The 23,493-nt window shown below is 43.9% G+C and overlaps 1 protein-coding gene across 4 annotated transcripts in view; it reads right to left on the minus strand.

The window, feature by feature from the left end:
• LOC137375790 (regulator of G-protein signaling 14-like) overlaps window positions 1-23,493 on the minus strand; it is a 125,805-nt gene that overhangs the window by 59,265 nt on the left and 43,047 nt on the right. For 3 of the 4 annotated variants that reach the window (XM_068043246.1, XM_068043245.1, XM_068043247.1), the window contains exon 3: window positions 5,431-5,600. In XM_068043246.1, coding sequence (XP_067899347.1) covers window positions 5,431-5,600 — 170 coding nt within the window. Of the gene's footprint in view, window positions 1-5,430; window positions 5,601-19,752; window positions 19,869-23,493 lie in introns of those variants that run through there. The other variant, XM_068043244.1, reaches the window with a different exon arrangement.

A 23,493-nucleotide genomic window follows, 5' to 3' on the forward strand; every position in this document is an offset into this window, starting at 1 on the left:
TATGAGAGCAAATTCAGTGACATACCTCTAACTGATAGCACAATTCTAATGTAAATCTACTCTGGGGAGGTATTGGAAACATGTTGACAAATGAAGTGCAATGTCCACCATAAGGCAAGTTCCTCAAGTTACCCATTGTTGTAGCGAGATATGTCAACAAGGACACCTATGAAGGCATAATTGGTGTGAAAGCACACATCTGAATCAGGCCTGGTGCAAAAGCAGTATATTGCAAGGCTAGGCTGGTTCCTTTTGCTCTCAAAATCCAAGTTGAAGAGCAGCTAAAGCAGCCAGAGAGAAAGGGTGAGATAGTGACAACTGACCACAACGATTGTGAAACACTAATTGTAGTGGTGCCCAAGTCAGACAAAACCTTAAGTCAATGTGGGGACTACAAAGTCACAATCAGCCAGGCAGTGGATGATGAGCAGTATCTACTACTGACCTCTCAAGATTTCTATGTGGAGTTAGTGAGATCCAAGTTGTTCATGAAGTTGGATTTGTCCCATGCTTATACACAGCTCAATGTGGATCGAGAGAGTCAGCAGTATCTCACGATAAACACACACATGGGGTTATATTCCTACATGAAGCTGCCCTATGGTGTGAGGTCTTCTCCAAAAATCTTCCAAGCTGCAATCGATAAGATTTTGTAAGGAGTGCCGCATTGCATGTGCAATCAAGATGATGTGCTGATCGCAATTGCAACAGAGTAAGAGAATCTTCATGTGTTGGATGAAGTGTTTTAAAGGCTCAATGAGCACAATCTGAAGTTTAAAAGGAGCAAGTGTGTCTTCGTGCAATCTGAGGTAGCGTACCTTGGCTTGCAAATCAGTGAAAAAGGACAACAGCTAGTGCAAGAGAAAACAGAGGCTATAGCCAACACCCCAAAGCCAGATGTGTCTGAGCTTAGACCTTTTCTAGGCATGGTCCAATACTACTCACAATTTTTGCCTGAGATTACAATGGTATTAACTCCACTATATGGGTTGTTGAAGAAAGATGTGAAATGGGAATGATCTACAGCACAGCAAGATGCTTATGATGCATGTAAGACAATCTTAATCAGTGATGCACTACTCATTCATTACGATGCAAATAATGAACAGAAGCTAGCATGCGATGCTTCACAGTTTGGAGTTGGAGCAGTGATCAGTCATGCCATTTATAATGGTCAAGAGAAGCCCATAGCATTTGTGTCGCATGCCCTGACCAAGAGTGAATGCAACTATGCGCAGATAGAAAAGGAAGCGCTTGGAATCAAAACGTTTCACCAGTTTTTGTTGAGTAGAAGCTTTACGCTAGTAACAGATGATAAACCCCTAAATGCTATTCTGGGACCAAAATCTGAAATACTGATGATGGCAGCATCAAGGATGCAGCAGTGGGCTGTATTTGTCTCACAGTACAACTACAACATTGAATATTGAAGTTCGAAAGAGAACGTTATCACTGATGCACTGTCGCGTTTGCCACATGAGGACTCAGAAGTAGGCTGTGAAGGTGTAATCTTCAGGAGTAGTAGATTATGACTTTCCAATCACTGCAACTGCAATTTGTCTCTGAAATTAAGAAAGAGTCAGTGTTGAGAAGAGTCAATGAATAGACATTGAATGGCTGGACAGAATATGGCCAGTTTACAGACAAGGAACTGAAACCATTCCACAATTGTCGCAATGAGTTGTCATTTGAACAGGGCTGCATTAAGTGGAGTCCTAGAGTGGTGATACCCAGCTCTTCGAGCGATAGGATTCTGGCAGAACATCATACTAAACACATTGGAATAGTCAGTATGATGTCCGTAGCAAGAGGCCTGGTCTAGACATTGACCTAGAATCATTGGTTAGCAAATGTACTATCTGCCAAAAGTGTAGAAATAAGCCACCTACAGCTCCTTTGCATTCATGGTCATGGTCAACCTGATCATTTCAAAGAATCCATGTAGACTTTTGTGAGAAGGAAAATGACAATTTTAATACTCATCGATAGCCACTCAAAGTAATTTGAAATCAAACACATGGGTCAAAACACCAATGCTGAACCAACAATAGACGAGTTACAGTCTATGTTTGCTTGTCATGGACTATCGGAGGAGCTTGTCTCAGATAATGGTCCTCAATTTCGTTCAGCTCTGTTCCAAACTTTTATGAAGCAAAACAGTATCAAACATACCCTCACTCCTCCTGACCATCCGGCATCAAATGGAGCAGCTGAAAGATCCGTTTTGATAGTTAAAGAAGCACTCAAGAAACAAGTGCTGCATGGGTGTTCAAATTTCAGTATGAAACAGCAGTTGGCTAATTTCCAGCTGAGGTATGGAGCAACCCCACAATCCACTACAGGATATATACCTGCTGAGCTTTTGATGAAGAGACGGTTAAGAACACGCTTGAGTCTAGTCCTACCAAACTCGACAGCTAAAGTTGAACGGAAACAGTTCTGTCAAAAATGTCAGTATGACACAAACAAAAGGGAACGCAGTTTCAGGCAAAATCAGCATGTTTGTGCTTTGAGTCCCCCTCACAAGTCACCCAACTGGGATGTGGTAAATATAGTAGAAGTGTGTGGAACCAAAAGATACTTGGTTGAAATTAATGGAAAAGTGAGAAACATCCATGTCGATCTCATGATCCTGGCAAGAGATGAACCATAACATGAGCATGATCCACTTGGTCACGAGCTCATGCCAGAGTTTGAACCAGTTCAGACTTCAGTATCTGAAGTAGCAAGTTCTGAGAAAGAAACAAGATCTTCTTTAAAGTACCGAACCAAAACCAAGCAATCCAAAACCTGACTCGACCATAACCTGTAAGGAGATTAGAAAGACTTCGCAAACCAGTTATTAAACTTGATTTATAAATATAATTTATTGAACAGAAACAAAATGAAAATACTTCTGTTTTGAAAGGGGAAGCAATATTTATATATTATTCTAATGACATGATGGCTTAATTATGTAAATAAACACTTCCTTGAACTGGGCATGCTTGGTGTCCATTTTATCTGCTCGTGTCACCCGAATATATTACAGTTACTATCTTATATTTATGACCACTAGTTGTGCTCTCCCCCACGAGAGAAGACATCTTCTCCGCTTCTACCTTATCATGCTCCTTCATAATTATAAAGACATCAGGTCACCCCACAGCCTTCTCGTTTCTATAGAAAAAATCCTCAACCTGTTCAGCCTCTCCTGTTAAGTATATCCTCTCAGTTCGAGTATCATCTTTCAAGAAAGTTAAAAACAAGAGACCTCAGTGGAGTAGACAGTGGAACAGTGACTGCTACATGACAGCATTACTGTTGATGGGATAATTTCTGTGAACATGATGGTTAACCCTTGAAATACTTCTGACAATTTCACAATACTCACCAAAATACCTCTGAATATTTCTGACGCTATATAACTTAGTCCAACACGCAGTTGTCCTGCTAATGTGGTGGTTAAATTACTAGACTTGGGGGTGAATTTTATGTTGCTGCCACCGTAACCAGAGGCAACCGTAAAAAATGGCGATCTGCACGCATGGGCTTTACTCGGCAGAGCTGCCACGATATTAAACGTGGCGGCTCATTTACATGGCCGGTGCAAACCGCCCACATCGCCACCCCCCCCCCCCAATAATTTTGCGGAGACGGACGGTTCGTCCTCGGCAACGGCATCCAACACCATTCGCAGGTGCTGACGCCATTTTTAAAGGGCTTCAAGCCCTTAACATTTAATTATAAATGTTAAAGAAATAGTCACTAAGAATTTATTCAAAGAAATTAAATAAATGTTTCAAGCCCCTCTCCCACCCCCCCAAAATCCAAAAAATTCATTCCTTGCCCTATACCCCCCCCCAAAATACTTAGCTTGTGCATCTGACCTTCCCCCCTCCCCAAAGTGCACAAACTTTAATCTTTACCCCTTCCCACAACCCCCTTGACGAATTAAATGAGTTCTAATCGCTTCCTCCCCCCCCCCCCCCCACTGAGAAACCTACCTCCTCCCCCCTCTACACCAGTATTCCACCTTACATCAACGCACGGAGATCTGAACGCACGGGAGTGCCGACCACAGGCTCCAATATGGCAATGGAATGGATGGTGAGAGTGGGTAAGTATTTAATTCAGTAATTTGCCTTTTTTTTATATATGTAAATATGTCTCCTGTTGCTGCGGGCAGTAAGGGGCCCTGCCTTCCCAGTGTTGAGGCCCACGGCGGGCTTCCCATGGAGGCATTTTCCAGGCCACCCCCGCCACGACCCCCGATGTTGGGGGAAGCTATAAAATCCAGCCGTTGTAATCCAGAGAATGTGAGTTCTAATATGATCATGGCCATTTCAGAATTTGAAATCAGTTTAAAACAAATCATCTGGTAATTAAAAAGTCAGTGGATCAATAAAAGGGGCATGATACTGTCTTTACTGGCTCACTGATGTCCTTTAGGGAAGAAAGCCTGCCGTCCTTACCTGGTCTGGTCATTCTTACCAATGTAGTTAATGTTTAACATACCTCTGAAGTGGCCTTGCGTGCCGGTCCTTTAAATCAAAATTACTGCCTGCAGTTTAAGAATAATGTCCACCACAACCTTCTCCAGGCAATTCAGGGTGAGCAATAAATGTGGGACTTGCCAGGCATGCCCACACCCCGAGACTACATCAAATTAAAACACCGGTAACCAGGGTCTTCAGAATCACAACATTATCCTCCCTTATCATCAATAGTAGTTCCTGAGCACCTCGAACATCAGAAAATTTCCCACTGTATGCCACACCATTACAAAAATAAGAAGAAAGACTTGCATTTATAGAGTGCCTTTCTTGACCTCCAGGACATCCCAAAGCACTTTACAACTAATGAAGCAAAATGGGAAATGAGCCAAAAGACGGAGATATTAGGTGGGATGACCATACAGGTGGGTTTTAAGGATAGTCTTAAAAGAGGAGGGAATGGTGGAGTTGCAAAGTCGAGGAGGTGTTTAAGGATGGAATTCCACAGCATGAGGATTAGGCAGCTGGAAACATGACCATCAATGTTGAGGTGTAGGTGGGAGGGGGCGCATGAGAGGCCAGAGGCTGTGGAAGGAGGTTGTGGGCCCTGCCAGAGACAGCATAAAGGGTTATGGGAGAGAAGCCTAACAGGGAGAGATAAAGAGACAAAAAGAGAGAAACTGGTTCAGGGTTAGGACAGGGGGAACCTGCAGAGAGATTCAACTTATTGGGAAAGGGGAAAGAAGGGATACAGCAGAGGTTGCTGAATAGGTGGCCTTAATCTTATATGTCTTGGAGGTAAGATTGGGGGAATGGGGAGAGAGGTTTAAGGAGATAGTTGGCAGTAGAGAAAAGAAGCTGGGGCTATCTTTACGTTCCCGGAAGATCCTGGAGGAGAGGCTGTTTGTGGCAGATGCATTTTGGTGCTGAATGGTGAAAAGTGGTGAATACTTACTGTGAAATACTTCACACCAACGGGGTCCTGCAAAAGCCGTTCAAAGGACACGGCCCAGCTGGCCACTGTTCTCTCAGAGTAGCATGCACTGCTCTGAACATTGGGAAGACTAGTATTGCTGTTCAGACTCTGGTCACTCCCACAGCCATCAGCCTCAGCGAAATTCAACTCTGCGGAGATTGGATCATGTTATTATCTTTGGATATCAAAGCACTCAACTGAATAAAAAAAAGTCAACACAATTAATGGACATGGCACTGAATTTGTTCAGCTATATGTTGGATACAGTATCTAAAGAGTTTAGGAAGATCGGAACCATTCATCCCCTCAAACCCCGATGATTCCCAATTAGATCATGGGTGATCTGTATCTTGACTCTATTTATCCACCTTTGCTCCATATCCCTTGAAACCTTTACCCAAAAAAGATATTGATGGACCACGATGGAGACGATGGACTCAATGGCCTTCTTTTGTGCTGTAATAACTCGATGACTCTATGATCTCAGTCATGAAAGTTTGGATTGACTATCAGCACCCACAGTCTTGACTTGTTTATCCCATGGCTATCGTGCAGCAAAAAAACAAGCAAAGAAATAGGTCGCGGCAAATGGAAGCAGACAGATTGCATCAATTGAGGGGTTTAAAATGAGGGGCCATGGATGATCAGATGCTCGAGATTTGGAACAGAGGGAAGGAGAAACTTCTTGACACAGAGAATTGTGAAACTGTGGAATTCATTCAGGGGTTAATGGTTGAGGCAGAACTTATGTCAACACTCAAGATTAGATAGGTTGTGTTTGAAGGAAAAGACAGTAAAGCATTAATGGAACAGGGTAAGTAAGTACTATAAGGACTAGATGCTTGCTTGACTAAATGTGAACAGGGATTGGTTGAGCCGAATGGTCTGTATCTATGTTGTAACTTTATACATCGCCTCCTTATAGTGTCAACACCAAGACTCATTGGGGGCAAAATTCATTTGCAGCACTACAAAAGCCTTTCTGGGTTTCCCATGGGCAGGCTGTGCTGCTGGTCACTATCTGTGAGGCCCGTATGCCATTTTTCAAGGATGTGCAGAAACACTTGATTTGGCGCTATCCTGACATCACACAGCCCAACTGGTTGTTATGGTGCCAGAATCCCAATTTGGACAACACAGGTCTTGGCAACATCTGTGTTGTTCAGTAATGAAAAAAGTGTGAAGTAGCAAGTTGGGCCCTGCAGTAGTATTATTTTAAAGGCTAGTCACCCTGATGGCAGATAAGTTAGATTTTAGGGGTTTTTTCTATTGCAAAGCTTTTGAAAATACTCTGGAGTATTTTTGGAGGTGTTTTGGTAAGTTCCTGCATTTGCTAGTGGGTGTTGTTGCATCCTCACAGGGAGGGCAGAGGAGTAACTGCTCTGTGCACATAAAGGGTTGAATTTAATGATCCGATACCTGTCCCAAATGGGTGCCATTCCCGTCCATCATGTGGACGGCCAATCCACTGTGATCATGTAGCAGACAGCCGTTTTGCATAGTGGAGACGTGCACCCGCTCCCACCCCCCCAACCAATTACATAGCAGAGGCAGGATGCGAGTCACTGCTTATGGTGCCAGATGACTCCAGTGTAGGTCCTGGTGCCATATTTAAAGCCTGCCAGACCTGCATTAACTACTGCCTTCGAGGCATTGTCAGCTTTATGCAACTGAAAACATTGCTGCGCTGATTCATGGACCCCCCTCAAACTCCCTGAGTACGGCAGCACAGGATAGCCGAGGCAAGACGCAGGGTTGCCCCACGGTTCAGTGATGCCTCCCTGCAGATTCTCCTCCAGGCTACAAGGAAAAGTTGGGAGGTTCTCTTCCCCAGTGATGGCAAGAAGATGTTCTCCCGCCTGACCAAGCAAGCCTGGGTGGAGACTACAAAGAAGGTCAGCAGCTGTGGGGTCACCTACCGGAACTGGATGCAGTGCCAAAAGAGAGTCAATGACCTCCTGCATTCGACCAAGGTGAGTGCTCAATACCACTCTCCTTTTTGAGAATTGCATGTGACTACACGGGAGGGTGCATGACATGGGGAGGGTGGCACTACCACGGCGATGGGAGAGAGGCCAGGGTATTACCTCATCCTGACGACGCATGGCTGCATCTCGGCCACAGGCCACCTTCCTTCATAGCTCACCCCCCCCCATTAACTCCCCTAACAGCATGTATCAGCATGAGGGACATCAGATCCCTCAGGAGGGGACAAGGGGCTGACAGTGACAGAACTGTCATGTTGATCTCTCTGCCAATTTTTACTATCTCCATCCTTCCTCTTGCAGCACAAGAGGGCCCACAATATGAGGGAGACGGCCCAGACTGGAGGAGTTCCGGATCTGCGTCCTCTCAACACCGCCGAGGAAGAGGCCTTGGAGCTGGCAGGGACCCAGGCGGTTGCACAATCTCAGACAGAGAATGGATTCTCTGTGCAAGATAGTGAGGATTCATTCAGCAAGATCATGGATGATCTGATTGTAACCTCAACTGCACATTTCTGACTACCCCTGATAACCTTTCACCCCCTTGCTTATCAAGAATCTATCTACCTCTGCCTTAAAAATAGTCAAAGACTCTGCTTCCACCGTCTTTGCAGGAACAGAGTTCCAAAGACTCACGACCCTCTGAGAGAAAAAAAAACTCCTCATCTCTGTCTTAAATGGGTGACCCCTTATTTTTAAGCAGTGACCCCTAATTTTAGATTCTCCCACAAGAGGAAACTTCCTTTCCACATCCACCCTGTCAAAACCCCTCAGGATCTTATATCTTTCAATCAAGTCACCTCTTACTCTTCTAAACTCCAGCGGATACAAGTCTAGCCTGTTCATCCTTTCCTCATAAGACAACCTGCCCATTCCAGGTATTGGTCTAATAAATCTTCTCTAAACTGCTTCCAACGCTTTTACATCCTTTCTTAGATAAGGAGACCAATAATGTACACAGTACTCCAGATGTGGTCTCACCAATGCCCTGCATAACTGAAGTATACTTTTGTATTCAATTCCCCTCACGATAAACGATAACACTATATTAGCTTTCCTAATTACTTGCTGTGCCTACATACTAAACCTTTGTGATTCATGCATTAGGGCACCCAGATCCCTCTGCATCTCAGAGCTCTACAATCACTCTCCATTTAGATAATAGTCTTTTTTATTCTTCCTGCCAAAATGGACAATTTCACAATTTCCCACATTATACTCCATTTGCCAGATCTTTTCCCACTCACTTAACCTATCTATATCCCTTTATAGCCTCTTTCTGTCCTCTTCACAACTTACTTTCCTACCTATCTTTGTGTTATCAGCAAATTTAGCAACCATACCCTCAGTCCCTTCATCCAAGTCATTTATATAAATTGTAAAAAGTTGAGGCCCCAGCACTGATCCCTGTGGCACACCACTCGTTACATCCTGCCAACCAAAAAATGACCCATTTATGCCTACTCTCTGTTTCCTGCTGGCTAGCCAATCTTCTATTTATGCCAATTTGTTACCCCCTACACCATGAGATTTTATTTTCCGCAATAAACTTTGATGTAGCACCTTATCAAATGCCTACTGGAAATGTAAGTACAATACATCCACTGGTTCCCCTTTATCCACAGCAAATATTACTTCTTCAAAGAACTCCAATAAATTGGTTAGACATGATTTTCCTTTCACAAAAACATGTTGACTCTGCCTGATTACCTTGAATTTTTCTAAATGCCCTTCTATAACATCTTTAATAACAGCTTCTAAAATTTTCCCTATGACAGATGTTGAGCTAACTGGCCTGTAGTTTCCTGCTTTCTGCCTCCCTCCCTTTTTGAACAAACCAGTTCCGTGCACTATTTTACAATCGAATGGAACCTTCCCCGAGTCTAAGATGTCACGTCAACTTGCTTTGTTGAATGATAATTTTCTTTACTCAACTGACTGGAGATCTGATTTTTTTTTGTGGAAATTTTAAAAAGAACAGATGAAAAAGATGACTTTGCCACCATCTTTGGATGGCCACCTAATTTGCAACACTGTATCCTACAATGCAAGCACTGTGAGGAGGGAGACAAAATGTCTGCTCGTTTCCCACAATTGCAAGAACCAAGGCCCAGGACGTTTAACGGAACTACCTGTTCTTTTAGCAAAAACAAATACTGCTAATTGCTATGCTTGAATCATTGAGTGACTGTCATGTGACAAATCCCCCCCACCCACTCTCATCTGTGGTTTTAAGCTTGTGTTTCTCTACATTAGCAAGGAGAAGCTTCTGGATTCTGACACGTGTAGACCCAAGTGGGGCTCTCTCTCTCTCTCTCTCTCCATTTCAGTTTACAAGCTTTGAAATCTGCCTGTGGATTGATCACCTTTCCATACTCTGGCTACAATCTGAAACACCATTGGAGGAAATCATTCACATCACTGTCTCCAAGAGACCCTCCGAATCAGTCATCATCCTCTTCAAAATAAAAGCCTCAGGACCACCGAATTCAGCTAGAAGCCAGCCAAATCACCAAATGCCACAGACTGTATGCTCCTTTTTTCTATGGAATCTAACTCAACCAATCTACCTTTTCCCGCTTTGTAACCTATTTCTGTTTGTGTAGACCTCTCGTGTGTGTATGTCTGTGTGTGTAAAAGTTGGTGCATAGTTTATTATTTCCATTAATTCAGTTTAGGCACAATAAAATTAACCTTATTCTTTGTTAAACTCAAGAAAACCTGTCCGATTGGTTCTTGTTATGATCAAAGCCTGTAAGTAATCAAACACCTATTGAATTGGCCAGTACATCCACTTTAAGAAAGAATTAGACCTGTTGTGGTCGAACAAGGAGAGGGAAAAGAGGGAAGCCCTTCGACCCCTCCTCACTTGACCAAAACAGGGAAACTTGGAAAATTAAAATCAACACATCAACTATCTCACTAGCCACTTCTTTTAAGACTCCAGGTTGAAATCCACCAGGACCCAGAGACTTGTCGGTCCACAGCTCCAACAATTTGCTCAGTACCACTTCCCTGGTGATTGTAATTTTCTTGAGTTCTTCTTTCCCTTCCATTTCCTGATTTACAGCAATCTCTGGGATGTTACTTGTATCCTCTATAGTGAAGACCGAAGCAAAATACCTGTTCAATTCATCTGCCTTCTCCTAATTTTACATTATTATTTCCCCAGACTCACTTTCTATAGGACCAACGCTCACTTCTTTAAACCTATTCTTTTTTAAATATCTGTAGAAACTTATAGTATCTGTTTTTATATTTCTAGCTAGCTTTCTCTCATACTCTAATTTTTTCCTCTTTATTTACTTTTTAGTCATTCTTTGCTTTTTTTTTTATATTCTGTCCAATCTTCTGACCTGCCACCCATTTTTGTGTAATTATATCCTTTTTCTTTAAGTTTGATACTATCTTTAACTTTTTTAGTTAACCACGGATGGTGGGTCCTCCCCTTGGAATTTTTCTGCCTCATTGGAATGTATCTATTTTGTGTATTCTGAAATATCCCCTTAAATGTCTGCTACTGCATCTCTATGGACTTATCCCTTAACCTAATTTGCGAGTTCACTTTAACTAGCTCTACTTTCATGCCCTCATAATTACCCTTATTTAAGTTTAAAATACTAGTCTTAAGCCCACTCTTCTCTCCCTCAAACTGAATGTAAAATTCAAACATATTATGATCACTGCTACCTATGGTGCCTTCCCTATAAGGTTACGAATTAATCCTATATTGTTGCACAATACCAGGTCGAGTGTAGCCTGCTCTCTGGTTGGCTCCAAAATGTGCTATTCGAAGAAACTATCCCGATAACACTCTTTGAACTCCTCATTTAGGCTATCTTTGCTCATCTGATTTTTCCAGTCTATATGTAGATTAAAATTCCCCCATGATTTAGCTGTACCTTGTCTGATAAGCTCCCATTATTTCTTCCTATATACCCTGTCCTACCATATGGTTACTGTTAGAGGGCCTGTACACCACTCTCACAAGTGACTTCTTGCCTTTATCATTTCTCATCTCTACCCAAACCACTTCTATATCCTGGTTTCCTGAACTTAGGTCATCCTTCTGAATTGTGCTAATACCATCATTAATTAACAGAGCCACCTCTGCACCTTTTCCGAGCTTCCTGTCCTTCCTAAATGTCATGTACCCTTCAATATTTAGGTCCCAATCTATGTCACCCTGCAGCCATGTCTTTGTAATGGCTATGACAATATAATTGACTCTTAACTGCCTTTTGAAATGGCTGCTCAGTTGTACCAAACCAATACAGAAAAGTAGCACTGTGAGTGTACCTACATCATATGGACTAGTGGTTCAAAAAGGCAGCTTACCACCACCATTCAAGGGCAATTAGGAATGGGCAACAAATACTGGCCTTGTCAGCAACGCGCACATCCCATAGAAAGAGTTGCATTTATATAGCACCTTTCATGATCACCGACATCTCAAAGCACTTTACAGCCAATGAAGTACTCTTTGAAATGTAGTCACTGTTGTGATGCAGGAAATTCAGCAGCCAGTGCGCACACAGCTAACACCCACAAACAGCAATGTGACAATGACCAGATAATCGGTTTTTAGTGATGTTGATTGGGGGATAAATATTGACCAAGGCATCAGGGATAACTCCCCTACTCTTCTTTGAAATAGTGCCATCCACCCAAGCAAGCAGATGGGGCCTTGGTTTAGCATCTCATCCAAAAGATTGCACCTCCGACAGTGCAGTGCTCCCTCAGTACTGCACTGGAGCGTCAGCCTTGATTTTTGTGCTCAAGCCCTGGAGTGGGACAAACCCAGATGTGAGAGTGCTACCAACTGAGCCACAGCTGACATAAATGAATTTTAAAAAAGCCTGAACATCTGCATAATGGGGAAGAGTTCACAATTTAAATAAAAACTGGGGCCATAATGAATGCACACACAGGAGATTTAACTGGTCTCGAGCATCATAGGCACTTCAGGACCAAATGAAGTATATTCCTCAGCCTTGAGTGCTGCTTTATATGGGGAGATAGTACATACTACATCTCCCTACTATGGGAACCAAGCATTTCATTAGATAGACCTCATAGAAAGAGAGAGGATTTTATTGAGATCAAACAAAGAACGTGCATATCATGAATCTAAAGTCCAGCTCTTGTACGAATGAAGGGCAGTGCAGGAGTCTCACTGTCCCTCATATTTATTTTCAGGTGTCTACCTCACATTACCAGACTTACACATCAGCTCATTTAATAATTACATATGAAGGGTTTTTTTTTTCCATTGTCTCAGTCCAGGACAAAGCTGCCTTAATTTGGCACAAATTGGCACAAAATGAACCTGTGTCACTCCTGATCTCTGCATCTGTCAGAGTATAAACCAATTTTACTCAGATATGCCAATTTGGTCGATGCAGGAGATTGAAAAAACTGTCACACTGATGCTGTTCGGAGTGCTCTTTTGAAGTTTGAGCAGTGTGAAGTTTGATACAATGAGCTGTGTTTGATATGGAACATATTGTTAGCCTTGGTTTGATGGTTGTATCCTCTGAGTCATAGGATCATGGGTTCAGGCGCCACTGCCAGGTGAGACAGTAAATGGAGGCGGCATCTGCCCCAAGAAGAGCAGGAACTTTCTCCCTGGAATACTGACCAACATTTATCCATTAGTCAACATCACTAAAATAGTTCAATTAGTCATTTATCTCATTGCTGTTTCTTGCACCTCACTGTGCGGAAATTGGTTTCCACGTTTCTTATGTTACAAGGGTGACCACACATCAGAAGTATTTCTTTGGCGATTAAAGCACTTTGGGATGTCCTGAGGTCATGAAAGGCAGCATATAAATGCAAGTCCCTTCTTTCTTTCTTGTCTTGTTTGGGAGTGTTTGATGTTGACACACGCTTCCACAAAAATAGAATGTGTCCTATTCTCCACCACTAACATCTGTCACCTCAGTGAATAGAATCTATTACAAAGAATGTGAAGACTGGACAGTTAGAAAATAATGGTAGGATTGGGCAGAGTCAACATGGATTTATGAAAGGGAAGTCATGTTTGACAAACCTGTTAGAGTTTTTTGAGGATATAACGAGCAGAATAGTGCATGTGGTATATTTGGATTTTCAGAAGGCTTTCGATAAGGTCCCATAAAAGAGGTTGGTAAACAAAATGGGATTGGCATGGATTGAGAATTGGTTCATGGACAGAAAACAGACTAAAAATAAACAGGTCATTCTCATGTTGGCAGGCTGTGACTAGTGGAGTACTGCAAGGATCAGTGCTTGGGCCCCAGTTATTCATAATCTATATGTATAATCTATATATATAATGCATATGATCTGAATGTGGGGATCAAATTTAATATTTCCAAGTTTGCTGGTGACACAAAACTAGGTGGAATGTGAGTTGTTAAGAGGATGCAAAGAGGCTTCAAGGGGATTTAGACAGGCTCAGTGAATAGGGCAAGAACATGGTGGATGGAATATAATGTGGAAAAATGTGAAGTTATCCACTCTGGTAGAAAAAAAACAACTGCAGAGTATTTCTCAAATGGTGAGAGATTGGGAAGTGTTGATAGCCAAAAAGACCCGGGTGTCCTTGTTCATTGAAAGCTAACTTGCAAGTGCAGCAAGCAATTGGGAAGGCAAAGGGCATTTAAGTGGTCATTGGATAGACATATGGATGAAAATGGAATAGTGTAGGTCAGATGGTTTCACAGGTCGGCGCAACATCGAGGGCCGAAGGGCCTGTACTGCGCTGTAATGTTCTAATTCAAATGGTATGTTGGCCTTTATTACAGGAGAATTTGAGTACAGGAGTGAAGATGTCTTGCTGCAATTGTTGTAGAGCCTTGGTGAGATCACACCTGGAGTATTGTGTACAGTTTTTGTCTCCTCAGCTGTGGAAGGATATACTTGCCATAAAGGGAGTGCAACAAAGATTCACCAGATTAATTCCTGGGATGATGGGATTGTCCTATGAAGAGAGATTGAGAAAACTGGGCCTGTACTCTTTAGAGTTTAGAAGAATGAGAGATGATCTCATTGAAACATTCAAAATTTGTACAGGGTGTGACAGAGTAGATGCAGGCAGGATCTTCCCCCCTGGCTAGTGAGTCTAGAAACAGGGGATACAGTCTCAGAATAAGGGTAAGCCAATTAGGACTGTGATGAGGAGGTATTTATTTCTTCACTCAGAAGGTGGATGAATCTTTGTAATTCTCTACCCCAGAGGGCTGTGGAGGCTCAGTCATTATGTCCAAGACAGAGATCGATAGATTTCTAGATATTAAAGGCATCAGGGGATATAGGGATAGTGTGGGTAGCGAAGTGTTGATCTATGTGTATCAGCCATGATCTAGTTGAATGGCGGAGCAGTCTCAAGGGGCCGAATGGCCTACTCCTGCTCCTATTTCCCACATTCCAATGCTTCTGAGACTCATGCAAAAAAAGTGGTAACTTCCTCCAGTTTCATTTTCTGAGTACTTGGTTTGAGTTACCGTCTGTCACTATTATGCATGTCTCTGCAATGAGATACCTAGGATGAAAACTGGTACATGTTACTTCAGGTTTCTCTTCATGTTTTTGGCCCATAGTACCTTAGTCATTCTCCACACTCCAACCACCCACTCCCCGTTTCATGCTTTTGCTGAAATTCCTATTTTGGTGTTTCAGATCATGAGTGCACTGAGGCATGTCAGAACAGGAACTACCCTGAACACTGCAGCACACAGCAGCAGTCAGGAAGACATCAGACCTTTTATCACCCTGGTGCATTGTTACAATTGGCATATGAATTAAAGAGGCTTGGTAAGGAATAAAATCCAAATTCAGGAAAGACAGAGAATGTTCATGGGTAGTTTGTTGCAGAGTGAACACAAGACACTATCAGGGACCAGTTTTTCTTTATGCTATGTACATTGAATTACATAGAAATTACAACATGAAACCAGGCCATTTGGCCCAGTCAGTCCCTGTCGGTGTTTATCCTTCACCTGAACAGTCATCCTAATCCCATACGCCCACTATGTTTTCTCTATACTTTACTCCCCTCTCCCTTCCATATAACCTATTCTTAAATGTTAACATGGGCTGGATTTTCAAAGTCAGAAGTAGGTGCGCACATGATTTGAAGATCGCGTTCTCGGAGGTCGGCACTGGCTCCCACTGCCTCTGAAATACAAAGCTATTTTTAAAGGGACGCCAGGAGGGAGGGAACAGCAAGCCTTGCACACCTTCAATGCAGTCTGTTGAGCTCACTGTGGGGCTCATTAGCGGGCTTTTCAGCAGCAGTTTGGGATTTTCAATGAAAGGCACAGGGAGAATGCCATGTCTGGAGCATGGTGGGGGATTAGAAGACATGAAGAGTGCAGAGAGCTATAAGGGCTATGGGAAGAGCTGATTAACATGATTCAGAGATCCAAGGTAAAGCTCAGCTGCTCCAAAAGTGCCACAGAGTAGCCATTGCTGGAGTGGTAGGAACTTGCTTTTCTCAGTGGTGAGTGGCAGGAATCCGAAGAGGGACATGATGCCACTGGCATCATTGGAGCAGCTGGGTTTGGTGGGGAAGGCCTAGTGAATACACAAAGCCCAACTGAGGGAGTTCAAATGGGAACAGGCTATTCTGACATTGGACAGAGCAGCCAGGATGAGCTGCAGCAGATGCTGCTGGGATTGCAAGAGGCCAGAGGAGCACAGCAGGGGGCTGCAAGGGGAAGAAGGGGCTACCCAAGACATTGGGTCTACTGCCCAAGTGTCAGCTACCTGCAGATGACAGACCGCCAGTGCCATGTGAGACTGCGCCTATCCAGGCAGATGGTCTTAGATAATTGTGCTCTGATCCACAATGACCTGAGGCCTCCCGTTCCCATGGCAGCACCTTACCTGCAACCATCAAGTTGCCCTGAATTTCAATGCAACCGAGCAGTTCCAGGGATCAGTTGCAGACCAAGGTGGCATCTCACAGCTGGAAGCTCATCATCCCGTCAGGCAGGTCACGAATACCATATTCAAGAGGAAAGGGGACTACATCCACTTTGGCACAGATGAACAGGCACAGAGAGTTTTGCTGGATTTCACCAGGTGCAGGACATCATCGATTGCACTCATGTGGCCATCAAGGCACCCAGCGATCAGTGAGATCTTTCAACAGGAAAGGCTTCCACTTCCTCAATGTCCACCTGGTCTGCAACCACAACAAGAGCTTCCTGCATGTGTGTGCTCGCTTTTCTGGCAGCTGCCATGATTCTTTCATCCTCCGCCAGTCCAGGCTGTCTTGGATCTTTACTCCATCTCCTAAACTGGGTGGATAGATCCAAAGGAAATTCCTTGAGGAGATGGGTACTGACCCCTCTATGGGACAGAGGCACAGAAGCAATAAATCCGATGCCATCTGCTCAACAGGCCACCCATTGAGAAGGCCATCAGGTTTCTGAAGAAGCAATTCCAGTGCTTGGACCGGTTGGGTGGTTCCCTCCCATACACTCCTGCAAGTGTTTTGGTCATTATGGTGCTCTGCTGCTCTCTCCAGAACTCAACCCTCCAGAGGAGTGTGGACCTTGAGGATAGTGAGGCCTTGGAAGGAGACAGCTCATCTGGGGAGGGGCAGGAGCTAAGAGAGGAGGAGGAGGAAGAGGAGGCAAAAGGGGATAACACTGAACAGAGAGGTGTCCCTGCTGCACAACAAGGTGACCTCCTCCTGCCACCTTCCTCTCCCTCACGGCCTACAGCATTAGATTCAGGTTGGTATTGATGAAGCGAGGGTCAGCCCTGTCCCTGGTGCCAGGCCTCCAGCTCCACTGTGACATCTTACTTCCCTCTGGTGCTGTATGAGGCTTTGGCACAAACCACAGATCTCTCCCACGGGACAAACAGCAGCCTCAGGGATGGCTGCTGTGGGGTGTCTGCATGAGTCTCACACATTATTTGGCCCACCTCCATTCCTGGCTCCACTGGCTGTACGTAGACAAGAAACCCATCTCTATATTAATTAAGGGCTTCCCAATTTGAAAACCTGAACCTGAATCTGTTTCCTGACAGAAGTGGGTTTCTGATCCAAAACCAAACCTTGCTCCTGTTTCGGGCTTCCATAATGAAAATCCAGCCCATGGTCTCTGTTTCAGTCATTTAATCCTGCAGTGCTTTCTGCATCCTCACAACCCTCTGGGATAAAAAAAATGTTTCTGCTCTCTGTTGCAAATCGTTTACATTTAATCTTACATCTATTATAATAAAACAAACACTTTCAGCTGATACTCCAGTGCAGTACTTTCAAATGAGACATTAAACCAAAGCACTGTCTCCCACTTCAAGTGAATGTAAAAAATGCAATGGCACAATTTGAAGAAAAGCAGGGGACTATACCAGTGTCCTGAGCAATGTTTATCCCTCAACCAACACCCCAAAACCAGATTCTTTAATCATTTATCTTGGTGATTTTTGTGGGATCTTGCTGTGTGCTACTGTAACAGTCATTGCACTTCAAAGTAAGTCACTCAGTGAATTGCTTTTGCACTCTTCTAAGAGGTAAAGTGAGATGTTGTAGAAATAAAAGATAAAATATTCCAGTTAGGAATAATGTATGGAGACCATGTGAGTTGACAGCATCTAATAGCTCAAGAAGTATTCCGTGAAGCTTCAGTGTGAAGGACAATTCCCATGTTCCTTGAGGCAGAGACCCAAAAACATGAGTTCAAGTTCCTCCATGGCCTCACCCCTTCCTATCTCTGTGACCTTCTCCAACCCTTCCTCTGCATTCCTCCCACTCTGGCCTCTTGTGCATTGCCCACTTCCTTCACTCCATCATTGGCAGATGTGCCTTCAGCTTCCTGGGCCTTAAGTTCTGGAATTCCCTTCCTAAATCTCTCCATCTCTTTCCCTCTTTCTCATCTTTAAGACACTCCTTAAAACCTACCTCTTTGACTAAGCCTTTTTCTAGCCTGTTTGCACATCTCTTTATGTGGCTCAGTATCAAATTCTGTCCGATTACGCTCCTGAGAAGTGCCTTACGATTTTTTTATGTTAAAGGCGCTATAAAAATGCAAGTTGTTGTTGATATTTTGACAGGAAGCAAAATGCTGAACCACCTTTGACCACCAGCCCTAGTACTTTCCAATACGATTTTTACATAAGGCAGAAGAATACAGTTTAGGAAGGCCACTCAGTAAATTATTTTCAATGAAAAGTACTGGATAAGCTTACACCTGGTATTGCAAACAGATAGGGCCCTGCTATACTGGAGGTCTACACTCAGTGCCTGCATCACACCCAAGTGGTTTCAGATGTATAATCTTACCCTTGGACCAAAGGAGATTGAGGGGAGATTTGACAGAGGTGTACAAGCTTATGACAGGTTTAGATAAGGTAGACAAAGAAAAGCTGTTCCCATTTGCTCATGATACAAGGACTAAGGGACACAGATTGAAGGTTTTGAGTAGGAGATACACAGGGGGGGAATATGAGGAAGAAATTTTTTACGCAGTGAGCGGTAATGGCGGAATTAGCCGCCTACGAGGGTGGTGGAAGCAGAGATGGTTCATGATTTCAAAAGAAAATTGGATGGGCACTTGAGGGAAATAAACATGCAGGACTATGGGGATAGAGAGGGGACTGGGACTGACTGGATTGATCTACAGAGAGCTGGCATGGACCAATGGGCTGAATTGCCTCCTTCTGTGCCATAATGACTCGACAATTCAATGGAACCATTTTTATGTCATGTAAAAATAGATTTTATCATTATAATTTATCAAGATAAAATGTTTCTGCTGCAGTGACAGCTAATAACCTTTTTAACAGGTGAGGCAGGCATAACCAAGCCTGCCCAATATCCATGGCAACGAGCGGGCACCATAGTCCAGGATTCAAGCCGTAATTCTGCTGGTGATTTTCAGGTAGTTCTCTTGAAAAAATAGCATTAAAAAAATACTCCACTGGGAGACACATGACTATCATAAGGTGGAATCTATTTCTGGAGACTACATCAATGATTTCCCTCAGGCCAGCTGACCCTATAAGAACTGCTATTGTTCAAATTCCTCTGTAGCAAGCATTTCCAACCCACCCCTGTTCTAATGGTGAGCTTTGAGTGCAGGCAGGAATACCGTTGCCCAAACATGAGCAAATTCACACAGGTCAATGGCAGGCCAAGCCCGATGGACATGAAGCCCACCCACCAGCCAGCCAAGTTGATACCAGGGACCACTCCCACAAAGACTCAGCTCTCTAAGTACCCTTTCTTTCCATCAAGCTTGAGGGTAATAAAATGACCCTTTGGTCCATCAGTTCTCCCCAAACGATAGTAACCACACATCAAACTGGCACTCACCTGAACTTCTAAAACTGTATCGGCCTTTAAAGAATCCTAAACGCTTTAAATTAAACATGTTAATCTCAGCACACGCCAACATGATCATCCAGGGCTTTTCAGAATCCCAAATTACTCCTTCCTCCTTTTCCCCACACAATTCACAGGAAGTGACACTCTAGTTCCCAAATACATTGTGCTCAGTTAGTCTCACTTTTCATTAACTCTTTCACCAGCATTAACACACACTGCATGGTGCTGTTCTATTACAAGTCACTTCCTGCCACGACAGCAGAGGCCAATCAGGCCACTCCCATCTTGCATGGATGATTGGAGAGGCCACATTTAGAACATCAGTCAGAATTTTTCATTGGGTGGGAGGCCCCATTCACAGTTGAAAAGTCGGTGGCAAGCCTGCCTTGCCAGGCCTGGGGAGCCAGACTGGGATTTTTCGCTCCCCAGGCCTTTAACCGGTCTTGGGCGGAACATGCACCTCCTTAAGGCAGGAAGTCCCACTTAATGTAGCTGCTGGCCAATTAGTGGGCCGGCAGCTCTAAGTACCAGCAGCGCCACTGGGAGTGATGGCCACTGCTGGGACTACACCCAGTCATCGCAAGCAAGATAAAAGATGGCCCCAGAACTAAGGTAAGTTTTTAAGGCCTCGCCGGGGACAATTGGTCGGGCTCCGGTGAGGCAAAGGGGCGTCGGTTAGGGGGAGGGGGGAGGTGTTGTTCATTGGGGGCAGTTGGGGCTTGGGTGGAGGCCCTCTGTGGGGCACAGGGTGTCCGATCAGGGTGCACCCCCCACTTGCCCGCAAAAAGCCCGCCTGGTTTCACTTGCGGGCTTTTTGAGGCTTCTGCCGTCCAGCCACTAAGTGTAAAATTCCCTCGGCAGTGGGCAGAGAGCCTTAAGTGCCAGTTAATTGTCCACTCAAATTCACGCTCTCCTCCCCCCACCAGCCCACTCGTTTGGGGGGGGGGGGGCGTAGAATTTGGGCCATTGTTTTAAATTCAGCCCTCCCACATTCCCAGTGGGCAGTGGTTCTTTAACAGAGCATGGATTGTCACTAGTGGTACAACATCAGCTGTCTGTCCCATACTCCCATTGTCTGTAAAATTGAGTTTATCCCAAACACTGCTGTCCATATCTTAATTTGCATCAAGTCCTACTGACCCATCATTCATGTGGTCGTTGACCTACATTAGTTCCCGGTCCAGCCATGCCTCGATTTTAAAATTCTTATCCTCATGTTTTAATCCCAGCATGCCCTCTTGCCTCTCTGTACCTCTGTAACCTCCTCCAGCCCTATAACCCTCCAAGATCTCTGAGGTCCTCCAATTTTGTCTACTTGCCCATTTCAAATTTTAATTGCTCCACCATTGGCAGCTGGGCCTTCAGCTGCCTCGGCCCTAAGCTCTGGAATTCCCTTGCTGAACCTGTCCGCCTCTCTAGCTTGCTCTACTCCTTTAAGATGCTCCTTAAAACCTACCTCTTTCACCAAGCTTTTGGTCACCTGTCTGAATATCTCCTCATGTGGCTGAGGGTCAAATTTTGTCTGATTACACTCCTGTGGAGTGCCTTGAGAGACTTAACACGTTATAAATGCAATATAACTGAAATTTGTTGCTGTTGTTGACAGCATGGACACAGTCATTTGTAAAAATTGAGCAAAGTGTTAAATAGGATAGTGAAGGAAAAATTATGGAATTATTCAAGGATTCCAGAATGATTGATTTAGTCCTTCTCATCAGGAGCATTAATTGTTGGGACAAGAGGCCCCTCTTTCAACACTGCCTCATAGCTGTTGGCCCCAGCTCTGCTATTGCAGAGGGTTGTGGCCTGTAGCAGCCATTTTACACCAACCGGTGTAAGGGTTCCATGGTGTAGGCAGGGACACGGCCAGGAATCTGCCTGAAACATGCAAATTAATCTGTTCTAGGTCAATCAGGTAGTCAGAAGACCCAACCTACAACAACAAATCTGCTGTTGGGGACAATCTAGGCTATAGGAACAGGGGTAGAAAATACAGCCTTTTGAGCCTGATCAGCCATTTTGTTAGCCAAGGCATCTTCATCGAATCATATACCACAGGCAGAAGCCATTTGGCCCAGCTTGCCTACATTGACTTTTTATCTAATTAGTTCCACTCCGACACCACAACAACTCGCCAAGGCTCCTTGGACAGCATCTTCCAATCCCGCAACCTCTACCACCCAGAACAAGTACAGAAGATACATGGGAACACCAGCACTTGCAAACCCCCATCCAAGCCATACACCGTCCTGACTTGGAACTTGTTAACAGTTCCTTCATGGTTACTGAGTCAAGATCCTGGAACTCCCTTCCTAACAGTACTGTGGGTATATCTACACTGCATGGACTGCAGCGGTTTAAGGAGGCAGCTCATCACCACCTTCTCAACGTCAATTAGGGATAGGCTTTAAATATTGGTCTTGCCAGCGAAGCTCACATCCCACAAACAAATTTTAAAAATAACAAACCTCCCCATAGCTCTGCATCATTTTTTTTGCCTTTCAAGTATATTTCCAATTTCCTATTGAATCTGCTTCCACTACCCTTTCAAACAGTGAAGTCCAGATCATACCAACTTGGGTTAAAAAAAAGATTTTCCTCATCTCCTCACGGTTTTTTTTACCAATTACCTAAAATTTGTGTCCCCTGGTTACTGACTTTCCTGCCAGAGGAAACATCTTCGCCTTATTTGCTCTATCAAAACAAGTCATAATTTAGAACACCTCTAATAAATTTCCCATTAACCTTCTCTTCTCTGAGGAGAGTAATTCCAGCTTCTCCCGTCTCCCCACAGAACTGAATTCCCTCGCCTTGGTTCCATTCTGATAAATCGCCTCTCTATTTCATTTTTTTCTGCGTATCCCTCACTTCAAAACTTTCTCGCTTTTAAATCTTTCAATTAGTTTTACATCTTTGGCCTTCCATGACCGCAACATCCCATTCTACACCCTGTATACAATCCTCCCATTCTACACTCTGTATAACATCCTCCCATTCTACACCCTGTGTAACAACCTCCCATTCTACACTCTGTATAACATCCTCCCATTCGACACCCTGTATACAATCCTCCCATTCTACACCCTGTGTAACAACCTCCCATTCTACACTCTGTATAACATCCTCCCATTCTACACCCTGTATACAATCCTCCCATTCTACACCCTGTGTAACAACCTCCCATTCTACAGCCTGTGTAACAACCTTCCATTCTACACCCTGTGTAACAACCTTCCATTCTACACCCTGTGTAACAATGTCCCATTCTACACCCTGTGTAACAACCTCCCATTCTACACCCTGTGTAACAACCTTCCATTCTACACCCTGTGTAACAACGTCCCATTCTACACCCTGTGTAACAAGCTTCCATTCTACACCCTGTGTAATAACCTTCCATTCTACACCCTGTGTAACAACCTCCCATTCTACACTCTGTATAACATCCTCCATTCTACATTCTGTATAACATCCTCCCATTCTACACCCTGTGTAACAACCTTCCATTTTACACCGTGTATAACATCCTCCCATTCTACACCCTGTGTAACAACCTTCCATTCTACACCCTGTGTAACAACCTTCCATTCTAAACCCTGTATAACATCCTCCCATTCCACACCGTGTAAAACATCCTCCCATTCTACACCCTGTGTAACAACCTTCCATTCTACACCCTGTGTAACAACCTTCCATTCTAAACCCTGTATAACAACCTCCCATTCTACA

This window comes from Heterodontus francisci, chromosome 12 (genome assembly GCF_036365525.1).
Source record: "Heterodontus francisci isolate sHetFra1 chromosome 12, sHetFra1.hap1, whole genome shotgun sequence".
Lineage (NCBI taxonomy): Eukaryota > Metazoa > Chordata > Chondrichthyes > Heterodontiformes > Heterodontidae > Heterodontus > Heterodontus francisci.